The 16262-nt window shown below is 40.6% G+C and overlaps 1 protein-coding gene across 5 annotated transcripts in view; it reads right to left on the reverse strand.

The window, feature by feature from the left end:
- Positions 1-1193: 1193 nt before the first annotated feature.
- Positions 1194-16262, reverse strand: part of ptpn18 (protein tyrosine phosphatase non-receptor type 18) — a 46277-nt gene continuing 31208 nt past the window's right edge. For 4 of the 5 annotated variants that reach the window (XM_085393371.1, XM_085393369.1, XM_085393368.1 and 1 more), the window contains one exon: positions 10525-11024. In XM_085393371.1, the coding sequence (XP_085249497.1) occupies positions 10951-11024 (74 nt within the window). In that variant the 3' untranslated portion in view covers positions 10525-10950. Of the gene's footprint in view, positions 3860-10524; positions 11025-16262 lie in introns of those variants that run through there. The other variant, XM_085393370.1, reaches the window with a different exon arrangement.

A 16262-nucleotide genomic window follows, 5' to 3' on the forward strand; every position in this document is an offset into this window, starting at 1 on the left:
TTAACACAAAGATGAGCTCAGAACAGAAAGGGAACCCTCAAGTGGTTTCTGCTAAACCACCATCTGTCTTTTATAACAAAACAATAAAGAATAAATAGTCATCAGAAGATAATAAAGCTCACTATAGTGCAAGGAAACACAAAACCACACTAATAAGCAGAAAACTGTAGAATGTGAACATAAATCACTTCTCAAAACCCAAAAGGAATAATGAACTAACCGCAAAACCAATGGCCCCAAACCAAAGACACCATAACAGTAACAGGACGAAAGCCTACATTTCATATTTGGTGTGAACGCACCGTAACAGAAAGCACCTACTGTGGAGCAGGGAAATTATTTTACTGCTATTGTTAAATAATTGTCATCATTACCATTGCATTAATAATATAATCTGGAGTTTATATTGCATTCAGATGTTTAAACAGTGTCTCTTTCAGAAAGACTGAGTTGCAGGCTGACAGGAAGTTGTATGCAGAAGTCAAAGCAGGAAGTTATTTTGAGCAGCAGGCTAAGACGAGGCTTTAACAATGTAACAGATAGCTTTAAGAAGGCTTTAAGGTTTTATGCATACAGGTATTAAATTAACTTTGTATTCCAGGTGCAGTTATAACTATTTTATACATATTGCATATCTGTGCTTATTTGAGTTGATGTTCAGGTTCTTTAAAGGTCTTAAGCTTCATCTAGTGAGAGTGTCTAGATGATCCATGCTGAGGGAAAACTAGAACATAGAAGGAATTGCAATACATGCTTACAAAACACTTATATATCAGATCATTTTATATTAAGGTTTTAGTAGAGGTTCTTGGTTAAAACATTTATTTAGTAGAAGACATACACATAGTCTCAGTGAGCCTCCGTTCTGGTGAAAGGTCAGAAGTGCAACAGGTGACACAGAGAGCATGTGAGGTCAACACACACACACACACACACACATTAGTTAGAGAAGAGGTTACTCATGTCTGGTTGTAACTACAAAAGTGTCTCGGTAAAAGAGGAACCGTTCCTTGTTGTCTCGGCAAGAAAGAGGAACAAGACAAGAACTGAAAGGTAGACAGGAAGGGCCAGCCATGAAAATAGAAGATGATCTTCTGGGGTAAAAGCCAGAAGATCATCTTGTATAAATCTATGTATAAAATGTATCTGTGACGCATGAAGGGGCGTCAGTAAATCAAACCCTGATGCTATAAAATATCTGTTCATGCTTTGATTAAGTCGAGGACTACTGGCTGTCTGCGTACAGAGTGTCTTCCCACACGTGTGTTCATTAAAATCATTGTTTGACCAAAGAGCTTCTGGACCAAGAGTGGTTTGTACTCTCCCTCCTCAATTTTGAACCTTAACACTACGAAGATTAAAAATAGTTATCCACTTAAGGGAAGGAAGGAAGGAACCACAAACTGACCCGGATAAGAGTAGAGGTCATGATTTCCTCATGTTGCAACAGCCAAGTGAAACCACCTTTGCATGGCTGCTGCAACATTAGGCAACTACAGCTGAAACACTTGGTTCTTCAAATATTTGGATGCAATCTATTCTTCTTGGCTTTGTGACAGTGATTTCTGACAAGTTGTTCAGGGAAAACCAAGCAGCGATTTAAGGTAAGTGCTAACTTACCTAGCAGCGTTGTCATTAGCCAAAGCTAATGACAACAAAGAAGAACTCGTAGACTGCGGCTCGCAAAGGTGAAGAAATCGTGACAACGAACGCCATGAACTCATGCCGTGAGGTTTTCTTTAAACCTTAGAAGTATGCAGCACATACGAGGAATAAGATGAAATACTGTGCTGAACAGGTGTCAGAGCTGAGCTATGATTAGCTCTGACTAAAGAGGATGTTATACTGAATAGATGTGTCTTCCAGAAAAAGAATAAAGCTTCGAGATAAACTTCTAATTCTAAGACAAAATCGTAAGTGAACAGCCCGAGGTTATTAAAAGAGGTGCTGAAGGATCAGATTCATGTTCTTTGTCTACTTTTGGTTTGGTTTTTTTGTAAAAAAGTGGGTGCTTGCATTATTTGAGGTTAACGCGTCACCGAGCTGATCATCAAGCTTCTTAGTGACAGAGTCAGCCTGAAGGAAGTCTAAGCTGCCAGGGTGAAGACAGACACTCTGTTGTTAACAACAGAGACAGAGTCATTGTTATTTACCGATGCATAGGATGGATTATGAATTAAGTTGTTTGAGGAGGTCTCCGCAGAAGTTGCTTGTCAGAAGTTTACACACATCATGGGCATGGTGGTCACAGTAATTTTGGACTTTTAATAATATTTTTGGACTGTTCTTTTCCCCGGGCTGGAATGATTGTACAGCACGAGTTTAAAAAAACATAAACTGGTTGCCCAAATTTGAAGACATACACAGAAATACATACATGCACTCACTTATTTTAATGAGTGGTGCTGAAGGTTCTGCAGAGTCTTTTAATTTGACAAGGCCAAAACCTATTAGCTTCCCATTAGTGACCATGATTGACTACAACTGGTAGTTTCACTCTGCCAGCATACAAAGGTTTTGTTTAACACTCTTCATCGGAGTGGCCAATGTTCCAAACAATGAGAAACTCCAAGAGACTCAGTAAAGATAATAGAAGGAAAACTGAAACAGTTGTACGCACGTTATTTGAATGTGTAACCACTTTGTCAGCCTCTAGTTTCACTGCCAGGAACTAAGAGGACCAACGAAGGAAGGTCTTTCTCCAAATTCAAAACATTCAAAACCAGCTGAAATTTAAAAGCACTCACATGGAGAAGGCAAATATCTTTTCCAGAAAAGTTTTATGGTCAGACCTAATTGACCAAAACAATAAAAGGTATGTTAGGAGGAGTAAAGGTGAGGTTTTTAAACCCAAGACCACGATACCAACTGTCAGGCATGGTGGGGGTAGCATCATCCTCTGGAAGAAGGAAGGAGAGGAACTATTCAGTTCAATTCAGTTTTATTTATATAGCACCAAATCACAACAACAGTAGCCTCGAGGACCTTTATTATTAAAGGTAAAGATCCTACAATAATAGGGTCTACTTCCAACTTCTTCATCTTCACCTCAGATCAACAGTTAGATGGTTGAAACTTGGATCAGGAGTTTGGTGATGGCTACCAAAAGGATATGGTCAAGGTACAGCTCGCTATGACCAAATATTAGTGGGGGGTTCTGTAAGCGTTTGACCCTGAATGGATTACAGAAAATCCAAAAATAAATTCAAACTTGTTCACCTAATTCTTGAGTTTTTAAAAGTCATTGAAAATGTAGGAAAAAGAAAAGCTCAAAGAAATAATTAAAAGAAGAAAATTGCCCTGACACTATGCCCATGATGAGTGTGTGTTCAAAAGTTTGCCCTGTGACTATGATAACTTATGGATAAGATTTCCACCACACAGTTAAAACTAGTAAAACTCTACTGCGCATGTGCCAGCACAACAATACGATTGGTACATTTGCTTCCTGGGTCAGCTGTGGATTGGCTCTCTTTGACAGGAGGCGGAGGCCAACTGCCATCTTTGCCATCACACAGATTTATATTTAGTGTCCTCTGAGTACCCGATGTCTCCGTTGTAATGTGTCTGCCCCCAGCTCTCCTACACAGGAGCACCACCTCTAACTGAAGGAGACACAATATGTTGTTTTCAAGGTTTTTAAGATCGTTTTCAACTCCAAACATTTGGTGAATGTCTTGTTTGTGTCTACAGACACTGGTAAAGTCGTCTCTGCTGACACCGTGCCATCTGATTGTGGTTTAACTTCAACCTCAGAGTTTCCCCCGGCCCAGAGTTTCTCTTTCTCTTCAGGGATGGGATGGCCACCAGGCGTGGTGCTGAGGTGGTTGCTATGGTTGCCACTAAGCCTCGCTCTGACCTGATTGTTCAAAAAGAAAAAGAAAAAAAAAAAAAAACAAAAAAAAAAAACAATGAGGGAAAACTTCAAAGAGGAGCTGCTCAGTTGCCTAGCAACAAGGCTCAGTGGCAGGACTGCGCTCTCTCTCTCTCTCCCTATCTATCCCTCTGTTTCATCACTCTCTCTTTCTGCTAAACCACTATCTGTCTTTTTCATCACTCTGTAGGTCTGCTTCCATCTGTCTCCGTCTCTCCTTCAGCCCTCACAGGCTTTATCTCTTCTCTCACTATTTTATCACTCCATTGCTAGGCTTCTGTTTCCCTCTCTCTCTCAGTCTCTCTCTTTGAGTTTCAGCCCCTCGTCTCCTCATTCATCTAAAGTTGCTCTTTCCCTCGGCCCCCCCATTTTTCCCTCTCTCACTCTCTGTCAGCATCATGTAATGGAAAATATGTGATGAACATTTATTTTTTTATAATTTAATTATGGATAAAAAAAATAAAAACAGGGATAGATTTAAGGCACGAATGTGGGATCTGGAAAGGGAAGCTAATGCAGAAGAGACTGCATGTCCAGCAGGGGGCGCCTCCTGTGGCTGTAAAAAGAAGTCCCTGGGTAAACGGCTCAACTTTTCCCTTGATCTGTGAGCTCAGCACGCACTTTCATTATCAGTGTGTGGTGTCTAGTTTCAAGTCCTAATGAATAAAACATGATTTTAAAAAAATTACTGCTCCCAAGGTTATGCTTGATCATGTGACTGACAAATTCGTTACACCAACTGCACAGCACACGATCAGTACTGTGACACAAGTTCAGTCAGAAGCTGATTAACCAAACGATTAGAGTTGGAACTATTCCACCATTTTCTTTTCATCACACTACACTAATAAAAAACTACACACACACAAACACACAAACACAGACTAATATTATTTGACCTTCCCCCAAAATAACTACAAATGTTAAAAGTTTTATGTAAAACACATTTTTGTTTAAAAAATGCATTGACTTCTGTTAATTAAGGTAACAATAACTCACTATGCAAAGACAAACTGTGCTTCCAACTGTAGAGTGAGCCCCCCACAGTCCACCAAAACCCCCTACCTCTTTCCTGAAATTACCAGGAAGAACTGGAAATGTATAAAACTTTGTGGAGGAAGAATTTATGGTAAATGGTAAATGGCCTGTATTTATATTAGAGATGGCACGATACCACTTTTTTATGTCCGATACCGATACCGATATCATAAATTTGGATATCTGCCGATACCGATATGAATCCGATATAGTGTTTTTTAATCAACAAAACTGTTTTTTAAATATCTTGCTGCATTTTGTATAAGTTCATACTCAAGTTTAAAACAACAACTACACTAAAGCTATTCTGTTATACCTGTATGCAAAAAAAAATATTTCATAGTTCAGCAATACTGATCAATCTAATAAACTTAAACCTACACCATCCTCCCTATTCTGGTATTTTAAAGAGTACTTAGCATAAATATTAAGCAACCTAACTAATAGGGTTCCAACTCCCAGCAACAACAAAAATAAATAAATAAAAAATAGGGAACCACCCCTCACGCTCCACCTCATGATGCTTAACCAACGTAATCAACCTTAATTTGATGCAGTGTGAAAAAAAATGCACAGAAATCAATTATTTTTCAAGAAATATTAAATAGATTCAACATCTTTCTTCAACAAAATTGCAGACTGCACAGATGGTACCTTCCCAAAGGAAAAAGTACTATAGCTTACTAGGGTATATATATTAGACTTAATAGTTACTATATACAGTAATTGACTTCTATTCATTTTACATCAAATTGAAACTTTGGGTGTCAGATAATTATTTATTAAAAGCTCGACATTTTAAATGAGAATAAGAAAGAAAAGTATGTCTTTGTGCCCCCTTTTCCCTGTTAATGCCCTATCGGCCCCCCTGGCTAAACTTTGCTAGATCCGCCCCTGCACAGTTACCAGCGTCAGCTACGTAGAAAAAGATCCTGGTGTAGAAAGTAATATTAAATACATTCTAACAACAGCTTATCAAGCTTAAACGTGCTGCTGTTGTTCAGCCGCTGGTTTCCTCTTTCTGGTGCAAAGTGGGCCAAAAGCAAACAAGAGACACGGACTCGCGACAGAAAAGCCGATCAGCTGATCATTATAAGCAGTTTCATGATTGAAGTAGCAGCCGGAGAGCGAGAGGCAGTCGCTTGTTAAGCTTAACGCAGGAATGCTTTACAAACATTCAGAGATGGACTTACACACTTGCTTTACTTCTCTCGGGATAACTTTGTCGGAGATGAAATGCCGGGTTGCTAGCGAAGCTCCAAATGCTATCCAGACCACCGACAGGTCCCGCATGCCACAGCCGCTCTATCACGTGATGCATACTGCTCCAACGTGCTAACGTTCTGAGGTGAGTTACGGCGTGTTGCAAGTTTTGTGATATTTAATGGATCGGATTACATTTTTTATTTTTCTCCGATATCCGATCCAGTAATTTAGGTCAGTATCGGACCGATACGTAATATCGGATCGGTCCATCTCTAATTTATATAGCGCTTTACTAGTCCCTAAGGACCCCAAAGCGCTTTACATATCCAGTCATCCACCCATTCACACACACATTCACACACTGGTGATGGCAAGCTACATTGTAGCCACAGCCACCCTGGGGCGCACTGACAGAGGCGAGGCTGCCGGACACTGGCGCCACCGGGCCCTCTGACCACCATCAGTAGGCAACGGGTGAAGTGTCTTGCCCAAGGACACAACGACCGAGACTATCCAAGCCGGGGCTCGAACCGGCAACCTTCCGATTACAAGGCGAACTCCCAACTCTTGAGCCACGATCGCCCCAGTGCTGTTGGATTGGATTGCATTATACTGCACAGGTGTTCCTAATAAAGTGCCCGGGAAGTGTACAGCTCACACATACACACAGGCGTAGATATGTGGACATGTGAGTGATGGGTTTAAAAAAAATATCCTCCTTTAATTTCCAATATCGCAGTCTATCACTCGATTTCATCGCTCTCCTTTTCCCTTTCTCCCTCCCTCTTTCTCCATCTATGGATGCCTGTGGTCTCTCCTCCACTGAAGAAGCCAACACCCATGACCTGTGTGTGTGTGTGTGTGTGTGTGTGTGTGTGTGTGTGTGTGTGTGTGTGCGCGCACGTGTAAAATGCCTGTAATAAATGGAGTGTGCTTTGCGGCAAACTGGCAGCGCAGCTGGCAGCACGAGAGTTGCATTTAGTGGTTTTTTAGACTCAAACCGAGGGACAGACAAGTGTGTGTGTGTGCATGTGTGTGTGTGCATATGCATGTGCATGGATGCGTGCGTGTGTTGGTAGACTTCTTTGATTACAGCAAGGCATGATAGAGAGCTCAGCCCTGTGGTTGCAAAAGACAAAAGACACAAAAATGCACACTGACACACACTTTGTTGTACAGTGTGTGTGTGTGTGTGTGTGTGTGTGTGTGTGTGTGTGTGTGCTGAATCATCTCCTCTTTTTTTGAACCTGATTCAGATCTGATGATGTCAGTCTCTCTCTCACACACACACTTTTGTGTTTCCATCACTTCAGAGGACATCACTTTGACTCATTTCCAGCATCACACTAAAAGTTGATGATTTGCTTTATGGGGACTTCTTTTTATCCAATTAAAAGAGTTGCGTTCCCACAATGTGGTTGTGTGAACACATTTATGTTCCCACAACACGAGTAATACAAGTGTGTCCACATGTCGCTGTGGCAAATAACCCAAACCTGAACCCTGAAACCAGGTCTGAACCCTCACATGGCTCTTTGAAGCTCTGTGCCAAAGTCAGCAAATGTCCTCACAAGGTCTTAAACTGACAGTGGTTCTCACAAAGACAGCCCCACACACGTGTGCACACACACACACACACACACACACACACACACACACACACACACACACACACACAGTGACCACAGTCCATTGAAGCCAAAAGTTTAATTGAAACCACCTTTTTCCCTCCCTCAGTGTGTTCTTTCTGTTCATTCACACTGCTTCGGGAGCCTCTGTTCTTCTTCTTCCCTTTATTGCTTTCACACACCAACAGGCTCCAGGCCTTCCTGCTGTTGGTTGGTGTTGCTCTGCTGCCTCCTGGTGGTCATCTGGGACACTGTGTTTTAGACACCAGGGGCCTGTTCTTCGTACCTCGCTAAGTAAATTAGCTGGATTAGATTGTTGACGATTTCGCGTGATCTTGGATCGTTCGGTTCCCCGAAGCTCATCCGGGACTTGCTGTCATAGCAACAGAGCCGTAAGCGTAAACCTGCTCGGGAGCAGGTTTACTTTATGTAAACAGGATTAGATCGCGGCCACTCAGGTATGTCCGCTTCATTTATACGAAAGCAACAGCGATAAATAAATAACATCAATGTAACTGAAGATAATGCAGCACCTGATCCATTTATTGATTTCACACAGATACATACAGGTCATTTCCTAAAAAAGGGAAATGTACTATTAACATTCTATTACATGTATGTGATTATTACAGATGTAATTCATATTTCAGAGTAGTAATTGTAAATTACTTCGTGTAATCAAGATGAGAGACCACGGCTATAAAAGCGAAGGTGGATTTGGGAAGCCTGTCGCAGCCATGTCCTGTCCGTATACGCGAGCCACCCATTGCGGAAGGTGCAAGATTGATAAGGAGAGTCCTCAGAATTCAGCGTATATTGCGGGACAGACAGGATCCTTCAGCTCAGCGTGACAGTGTGCTCATTGAGAGATATCGATTTTCCCGTGAGGATATTATTTACTTAACCAACTTGTTGACGAGGGGGTGCAGGACCACCACCTGTCTTTTTTTGCTCTGCCCTTTTCTTGGTTGCTGTTATAAACAAACAAACAGATTATTTCAGGCTCTCTTTCCAAGAGACGAAAAGCAATATAAGTGATAAATATTACCATTCTGTAGAATATTCTTATATTTCACTTTTACTTGTTCCCATGTTCTAGTGGGTCCTGTTGTGGCTCTAATGTGAAAGAGGATATAATATAACAATATAATATAATGTAATATAATATTGGATAATATAGTGTAATATAATAAATCTACCCTACCGCCTACTGGTGTTGGCCAGAGGGGCCGATGGCGCGATATGGCAGCCTCGCTTCTGTCAGTCTGCCCCAGGGCAGCTGTGGCTACAACCGTAGCTGCCTCCACCAGTGTGTGAATGTGAGAGTGAATGAATAGTGGCATTGTAAAGCGCTTTGGGTGCCTTGAAAAGCGCTATATAAATCCAATATATTATTATTATTATTATTATTAAATTACTTACGAGTTTAATTTGTCAGCAACTTTCTGCCAGCCCTCTCTCCTTGCTTTTGCAGCCTTTGCAGTGTTCCCTTGCGTTCTGATTAAACTCTGAAACTCCTGAAATCCCTCACTCAGGAGTTCTTGCTCTGCTGCCGAAAAATACCGAGCCGAGCGCACTCCGTCGACATTTTCGCCGACCAATCAGAGGGTTGCCGATCAATGTTTCTACTATCGATGCGTGGCCCCTTTTACGACACCCAGTGATGTCACATTACTGCGTCCAGCTGTACTAATCGTCAACAGCAGGTGTGTTCGGGGAACCGGATTAGCGAGCTCACGGTTAGCGCGATGGTTTGATCTTGGATGTAGTGAGCGACGTACGAAGAACGGACCCCAGGTTCAACAAACATACACAACAAGTGAGTTTCATAGGGAACATGTGTAATGTCATCAAGGTTGCTTTGGAACGGGTTACTTGAAAGTCTGCATTACAAAGTGAAGAGGCTGCCTCTGCATCCCATGTGTTCTTTGCCCCCGTGTATTAAAGAGGGGCGGTACTCCTCAGGAGGAAGGACTCCTCTACAAACAGCCAGGCCTTTGTATTCAGCAGCTGTTTCAGCTTCATGCTCAGACTTTGTTCTTCACCATGTGTTTGTGTTTTAAAAACAAATGTGTTCATGTTGTTGTGAATTTAACCCTAAATATATTTTAAAAAGTCAGGAGCACTAAAATGAGATGATAAAATACAGCTGCAGGGCTCGAACAAAACTATTTATGATGCAGTTGGCTCAAATATATTTAATTGATTTCATTTAATTGCTTTAAAATGAGGCTGCAAAGCAAGGTGGTTTTATTTTGTTAAATCCCAGTTTCCTTGGCTCATCCTTAGAGTGACAAGAGGAGTCAGGGATGTGCAATCTAGCACATGAGGAAGGCCAATATGAGGTGTGGCGTTTGGACAACCTGGCTGCAGGCAGGAGCTAATGAAAAATCCCATCAGGTGTATGATGGGAAATGTAGGCAACCAACCAGGAATATTATTCCATAGTGACTGACTGTACTGAGATTAGCTCTAAGGACTTCGAGGACTTCTGCTTTGGTGTGTTTGAGAGTACTTCACTTGTTGATATAATTTCCTTTTTTTAGGTACTTCACAGACCAAAGAACCAGGTTTTATCTTTTACTTTTCACCATTTTGTGAAAAGCAATCCTGCGTGGATCAGCTTCTTGTAGCATTTGTTTAAAATGTACAAAGCACAAAACCTTCAAATATAAAAACTTAAGGTGTGTTGAGCCAAATTAATCCTTTTCCCCCATGAAACCTTATAGTTAACAGAAATCCTTTATTAGTAAAAAAATTAATTACGCTCAGCAGATGTGATGTTCCATTTTTATTTTTACAATTTGTCATTAACACTCACGTTACAAAATCAAATGTTAGTGATACTGAGCTTTTGTGTCTTCAAATGATAGTGACAGTGAAGATTCAACATCTAAAATAAGATAAAGTCCCTGGTCAGAAGGTCAAATATGATTTAAGATTGTGGTCAAAGTCTGTAAACGTCTATTCGAAATATTTAACATATTAAATTATTCCCACCAAAAAGGTAAATTGAACCTTTAAATACATAAAATACAGACACGTCAAGCATGATTTCGATAAATATTTACAGGCAGCTTTCTGAACCCGGTCAGATGATCACAGTGACACCAGTTTAGCAAATCAAATCACACAAACAGTCAGATTCAAGTCTAATTCAGTCCAGTCCAGTCCAACAGTCTCTGATAAACCAGTTAAACCAGTTCATCTCTCCACCCGAGTCCACTCAGCTGGAGGATCTCTGGGTCCTCTGGGCTTCTGAATCCGACAGTTAAACCCTGAAAAATAACAAAATAAAGAAAATCAGAGAAAGTATAACTTCACTATGTGACACACAAATGCAGCAATAAGAGAGCAGTCCAACTGTGAGTAAACCGTCTTCTCTTCTGTCATCACCACTGCCAACTAGCACATTTTTTATCACCATCACCTCCCCCATACCACCTACACCATGTTCAGTATTCATAAGCAAAATTTAAAATAGTTAGTAGCACACCACAGTGTAGCTGTCAGATAATAGTAATAAACATAAAACAATCCTTATTTCTGAGCAGCTAGAAAAGCTCCAATGGAACACCCAAAAGGTTTCCAAGAGCACCTATTTGACATCTTTACTCATTTTTGGAGCAAAATCTTCCTTCAGTTCTGAAAAACAGAGACCAGAGAGTTAAACAGTCCAAACTCTTTCTCTCTTCGCAGGACTACTGACCAGATCGCGACCCCCTGATAATCCTCAGTCACTTGGGAAAATGCGTTTTCCCCAGCTGGTCAGCAAGTGGTTCCCAGTCAGCAAATAAGTCAAGTCAAGTCAACTTTATTGTCACTTCAACCACAGTTAATACACAGTGAAGCGAAACAACGTTCCTCCAGGACCAAGGTGCTACATGCAACATAAATTTACAACATCAATAAACAGAAAACACTAAACTAGCTAACTAAGAGGCGTAGTTAGCTGGCTAGCAGAGACAAGACAGACTGACCTAACATGAATTACAACATAAATTAACAAAAACTAACTAACTATCTAAGGATGACTTTTTTTCTTTTTTTTTTGTTAACAGACAGCAGACAACAAAATGCACGTGCAAATGTGCAAACAAGAGCAGCAAAGTGACAGTGTGACAAAACAAACAAACAAACAAACAAATAAACATTTTTAACTAGACTGACAGGTCTCCAGGGTTGGGCAACAGAGTTTAAATGATCAGTGTAACTAGTCACAGGTTTTATAATATTGCTTAATCCTCTTTCATCCATGAAAGAGAGGATTTACAAAGTTTAGCTAGATGTTTAGCTAGACGTTTAGCAGTTTAGCTAGAAGCTAGCAGTTTAGCTAGTTTGTTTCCATCTAAAGATTAAATACATCAGTAAGAACATGTTTTAAACTTTGGACACAAACTAAGATGGAAACTAAATAACAGTTTGGAGAGTTAGTATAGTTTGAATGGCTGACAAACAAAGATGTGATACCTGGTGACTAGCTATGGTTAGACTGGTTAAAAACACATTAGCACAGCTGTGTCTATGCTGAACGAGGGTTAAATTGTTCTTAAAGAAAGTTCATTTTTAAGGTCCCTGATGGGCAGAGTGTAACACATTAATCAGGCGGGAAGAAGAAACTGAAAACCGACCAAACTTGAGCCCAGACAACGTCTGAGACGATCCATCTACACAGAGGTCAGACATGGTTCACATTACTCTCTATAAAAAAGTCCTGACCCAAAGCTTAATGTCCACACCGAAATCTCAGTCTGAGTATTTCTTGTCGTTCTTGTCACTCTTTATGCTTAGCTTAAAGACTTTCTGCCTATGAGCAGCAGCCAGTCAGAAGTATGTTAGCTTAAAAGTGGCTTGAGTTTGATTGAGGATGAACAGCACCAGTAAAAGACATAATTATTTTGAACTGCAAGTCCTGCCAACTACCCATTGAGTCCTTGGATAAAAAAAAATAATATATGAAGCTAGAATGAGCACAATACATGCCCTTAAAACACTAACATGCAACCACTATATCATTACATACACATTAAAATGACATTTCTTAGTTGCTATTACTCAACCTATATTTACACACATGCTTTTTAGACACACCGACTCTCTAATTGGCCTAATGTGACACAGTGAGCACTACAACACACATATTGTGTAGTCCGAGCCCGGCACCGAGAGTGTGGAATCTCCCATTCAGGATCTTGTGTTTGTTTTCTTTTTTTGCTCTATTTTTTCTTGTGTGTTAGCTGGTTAGTTACAGAATCCACAGAGTATTTGATTAGGTTAGGAATGAGTTGGACTGGGTTAAACGATGCCCCTTCTCTGTGTAGAAAGATGATGCTTACTGAGTGTGTTCAAATGTGTCAAGCGCAGTGTTGGGTAAGTTACTTTAAAATAGTAATTTAGTTACATTACTAGTTACTTCTATCAAAAGTAACTCAGTTACTTCAAGTTACTAGGCAAAGTAACTTTGACCGCCGCCATGATTCTAGCCTACGTCACAGCGTCATGTTCCCTTTTACATCCAACACAAAAACTGCAGTCGTGGTGCTTTGATTGTACTCAGAACTCAGAAATTCTGCCGTCTGAATAGGAAGATGTAGGTAACACCAGACTGCAGATGAGCTGCATACAGGGCTGGACTGGGACAAAAAAATAAATAAATCGGCCCGGGCATTTTGACTAGAGACCGTCCCGCCATTATAGGAAAAATCATAAAGCCTTTGAATGAAAACAAACGCTGTTGTGACAGTGATGTACACTGTTCTGATGGTATATATGTATCAATCTATCAATCATTTGTTGTAAGATTCAGATAATTATTTATTAAAAGCGAAACATTTTAAATGAGAATAAGTAAGAAAAGTATTTCTTTGTGCCCCCCTTTCCCTGTTAATGTCCTACCTGCCCCCTGGCAACACTTTGCTAGACCCGCCCCTGCACAGTTACCAGCTGTCAGCTGCTTAGAAAAGGATCCTGGTGTTATTTGCCTCTCAGAAACAGTTCATAACTTCCCTTCAACTCATTCATGTCACCTAAAAGGTAAACCTGTTTCTCCATCACCTGTTCAGCTCTGATGATTCAGTAAGGACATCTCCTGGTTTCATCTTCATGTTTCCCTCTCACCACATATCCAAACCAACATCATGACCAGCAGCTTTACAGCTGTGGCTCCAGCAAACATCAGCTGATCCTAGAAATTAATATTAAATAAATTCTAACAACAGCTGATCAAGCTTAAACGTGCTGCTGTTGTTTAACGCGATATCCGCTGGTTTCCTCTTTCTGGCCCAAAGTGGGCGATAAACAAACAAGAGAGAAAAGCCGATCAGTTGATCATTGATCAGTTTCATGATTGAAGTAGAAACGGGAGAGGGAGGGGAGAGGATGAGAGAAGAAGAGGCAGCTGTGCAGCGTAAACACAGAATAACTCCAGCTTTGTGTCTTTTTCATTGTAGCTGAAGTCCGGGACAAACTGTGTTCCTTTTCACCTCAATACGAAACGCGTAATATTTTCTCTGAATACGGAACGATTCCGTTTTTTTATGGGACGGTTGGCAACTCTAATAATTAACCTTATGAACAAAATAAAGTTTAACATCAGTAACATAGCACCCACCCAGCTGTATAGAAACTCTGTCATGCTAGCTAGTAAAGAAAAGTCAGCATAACGAAAATAAACTCCACCTAAACTTGGTTTATATCTGACCCAGATAGACTGCAGGTCATAACTTCTTACCTGAAGTTCAGTTCACCTGACACTCGGACCGGCGGCCGCTTCGGGTCTCTCCTCCTCCTGCCTCCCCTTTCCCTCATCCACCTGCTGGCCTCCACCACTTGCTAATGTTACTGAATCTGTGGAAGCTCCGCGATAGCCACCACACGAAGCAACGAATAACGAGCCTATCTAAATCCCAGTAACGACTAACGCGTTCCTGGTTTTGGCATAATAACTAGTTACTGTGCTCGTTACCACAATAATAACGTAGTTACTGTAACGCGTTACTTAATAACGCGTTAGTCCCAACTAGAGATGGACCGATCCGATATTACATATCGGTATCGGTCCGATACTGACCTAAATTACTGGATCGGATATCGGAGAAAAATAAAAAATGTAATCCGATCCATTAAATATCACGAAAGCACCTCACAAAACTTGCAACACGCCGTAACTCACCTCAGAACGTTAGCACGTCGGAGCAGTGTGCATCACGTGATAGAGCAGCTGTGGCATGCGGGACCTGTCGGTGGTCTGGATAGCATGTGGAGCTTCGCTTAGCAACCCCGCATTTCATCTCCGACAAAGTTATCCCGAGAGAAGTAAAGCAAGTGTGTAAGTCCATCTCTGAATGTTTGTAAAGCATTCCTGCGTTAAGCTTAACGAGCGACTGCCTCTCGCTCTCCGGCTGCTACTTCAATCATGAAACTGCTTATAATGATCAGCTGATCGGCTTTTCTGTCGCGAGTCCGTGTCTCTTGTTTGCTTTTGGCCCACTTTGCACCAGAAAGAGGAAACCAGCGGCTGAACAACAGCAGCACGTTTAAGCTTGATCAGCTGTTGTTAGAATTTATTTATTATTACTTTCTACTCGAGGATCTTTTTCTACGTAGCTGACGGCTGGTAACTGTGCAGGGGCGGATCTAGCAAAGTTTAGCCAGGGGGGCCGATAGGGCATGAACAGGGAAAAGGGGGCACAAAGACATACTTTTCTTTCTTATTCTCATTTAAAATGTCGAGCTTTTAATTATTTAATATTTATCTGAATCTTACACCCAAAGTTTTAATCTGATGTAAAATGTATAGAAGTCCATTATTGTATATAGTAACTGTTAAGTCTAATATACCCTAGTAAGCTATAGTACTTTTTCCTTTGGGAAGGTACCATCTGTGCAGTCTGCAATTTTGTTGAAGAAAGATGTTGAATCTATTTAATATTTCTTGAAAAATAATTGATTTCTGTGCATTTTTTTTCACACTGCATCAAATTAAGGTTGATTACGTTGGTTAAGCATCATGAGGTGGAGCGTGAGGGGTGGTTCCCTATTTTTTATTTATTTATTTTTGTTGTTGCTGGGAGTTGGAACCCTATTAGTTAGGTTGCTTAATATTTATGCTAAGTACTCTTTAAAATACCAGAATAGGGAGGATGGTGTAGGTTTAAGTTTATTAGATTGATCAGTATTGCTGAACTATGAAATATTTTTTTTTGCATACAGGTATAACAGAATAGCTTTAGTGTAGTTGTTGTTTTAAACTTGAGTATGAACTTATACAAAATGCAGCAAGATATTTAAAAAACAGTTTTGTTGATTAAAAAACACTATATCGGATTCATATCGGTATCGGCAGATATCCAAATTTATGATATCGGTATCGGTATCGGACATAAAAAAGTGGTATCGTGCCATCTCTAGTCCCAACACTGGCCAAGCATAACTTTACAAGTGTCTATATACAAAAAGTTGAGAGGGAAAGACCTGAAATTATGAGTCTGAGGTGTGACAACATGAACAACAAAATG

This window comes from Rhamphochromis longiceps, linkage group LG20, assembly GCF_057381845.1.
Source record: "Rhamphochromis longiceps isolate RC_006_pf linkage group LG20, R_longiceps_female_GT1.1, whole genome shotgun sequence".
Taxonomy (NCBI): domain Eukaryota; kingdom Metazoa; phylum Chordata; class Actinopteri; order Cichliformes; family Cichlidae; genus Rhamphochromis; species Rhamphochromis longiceps.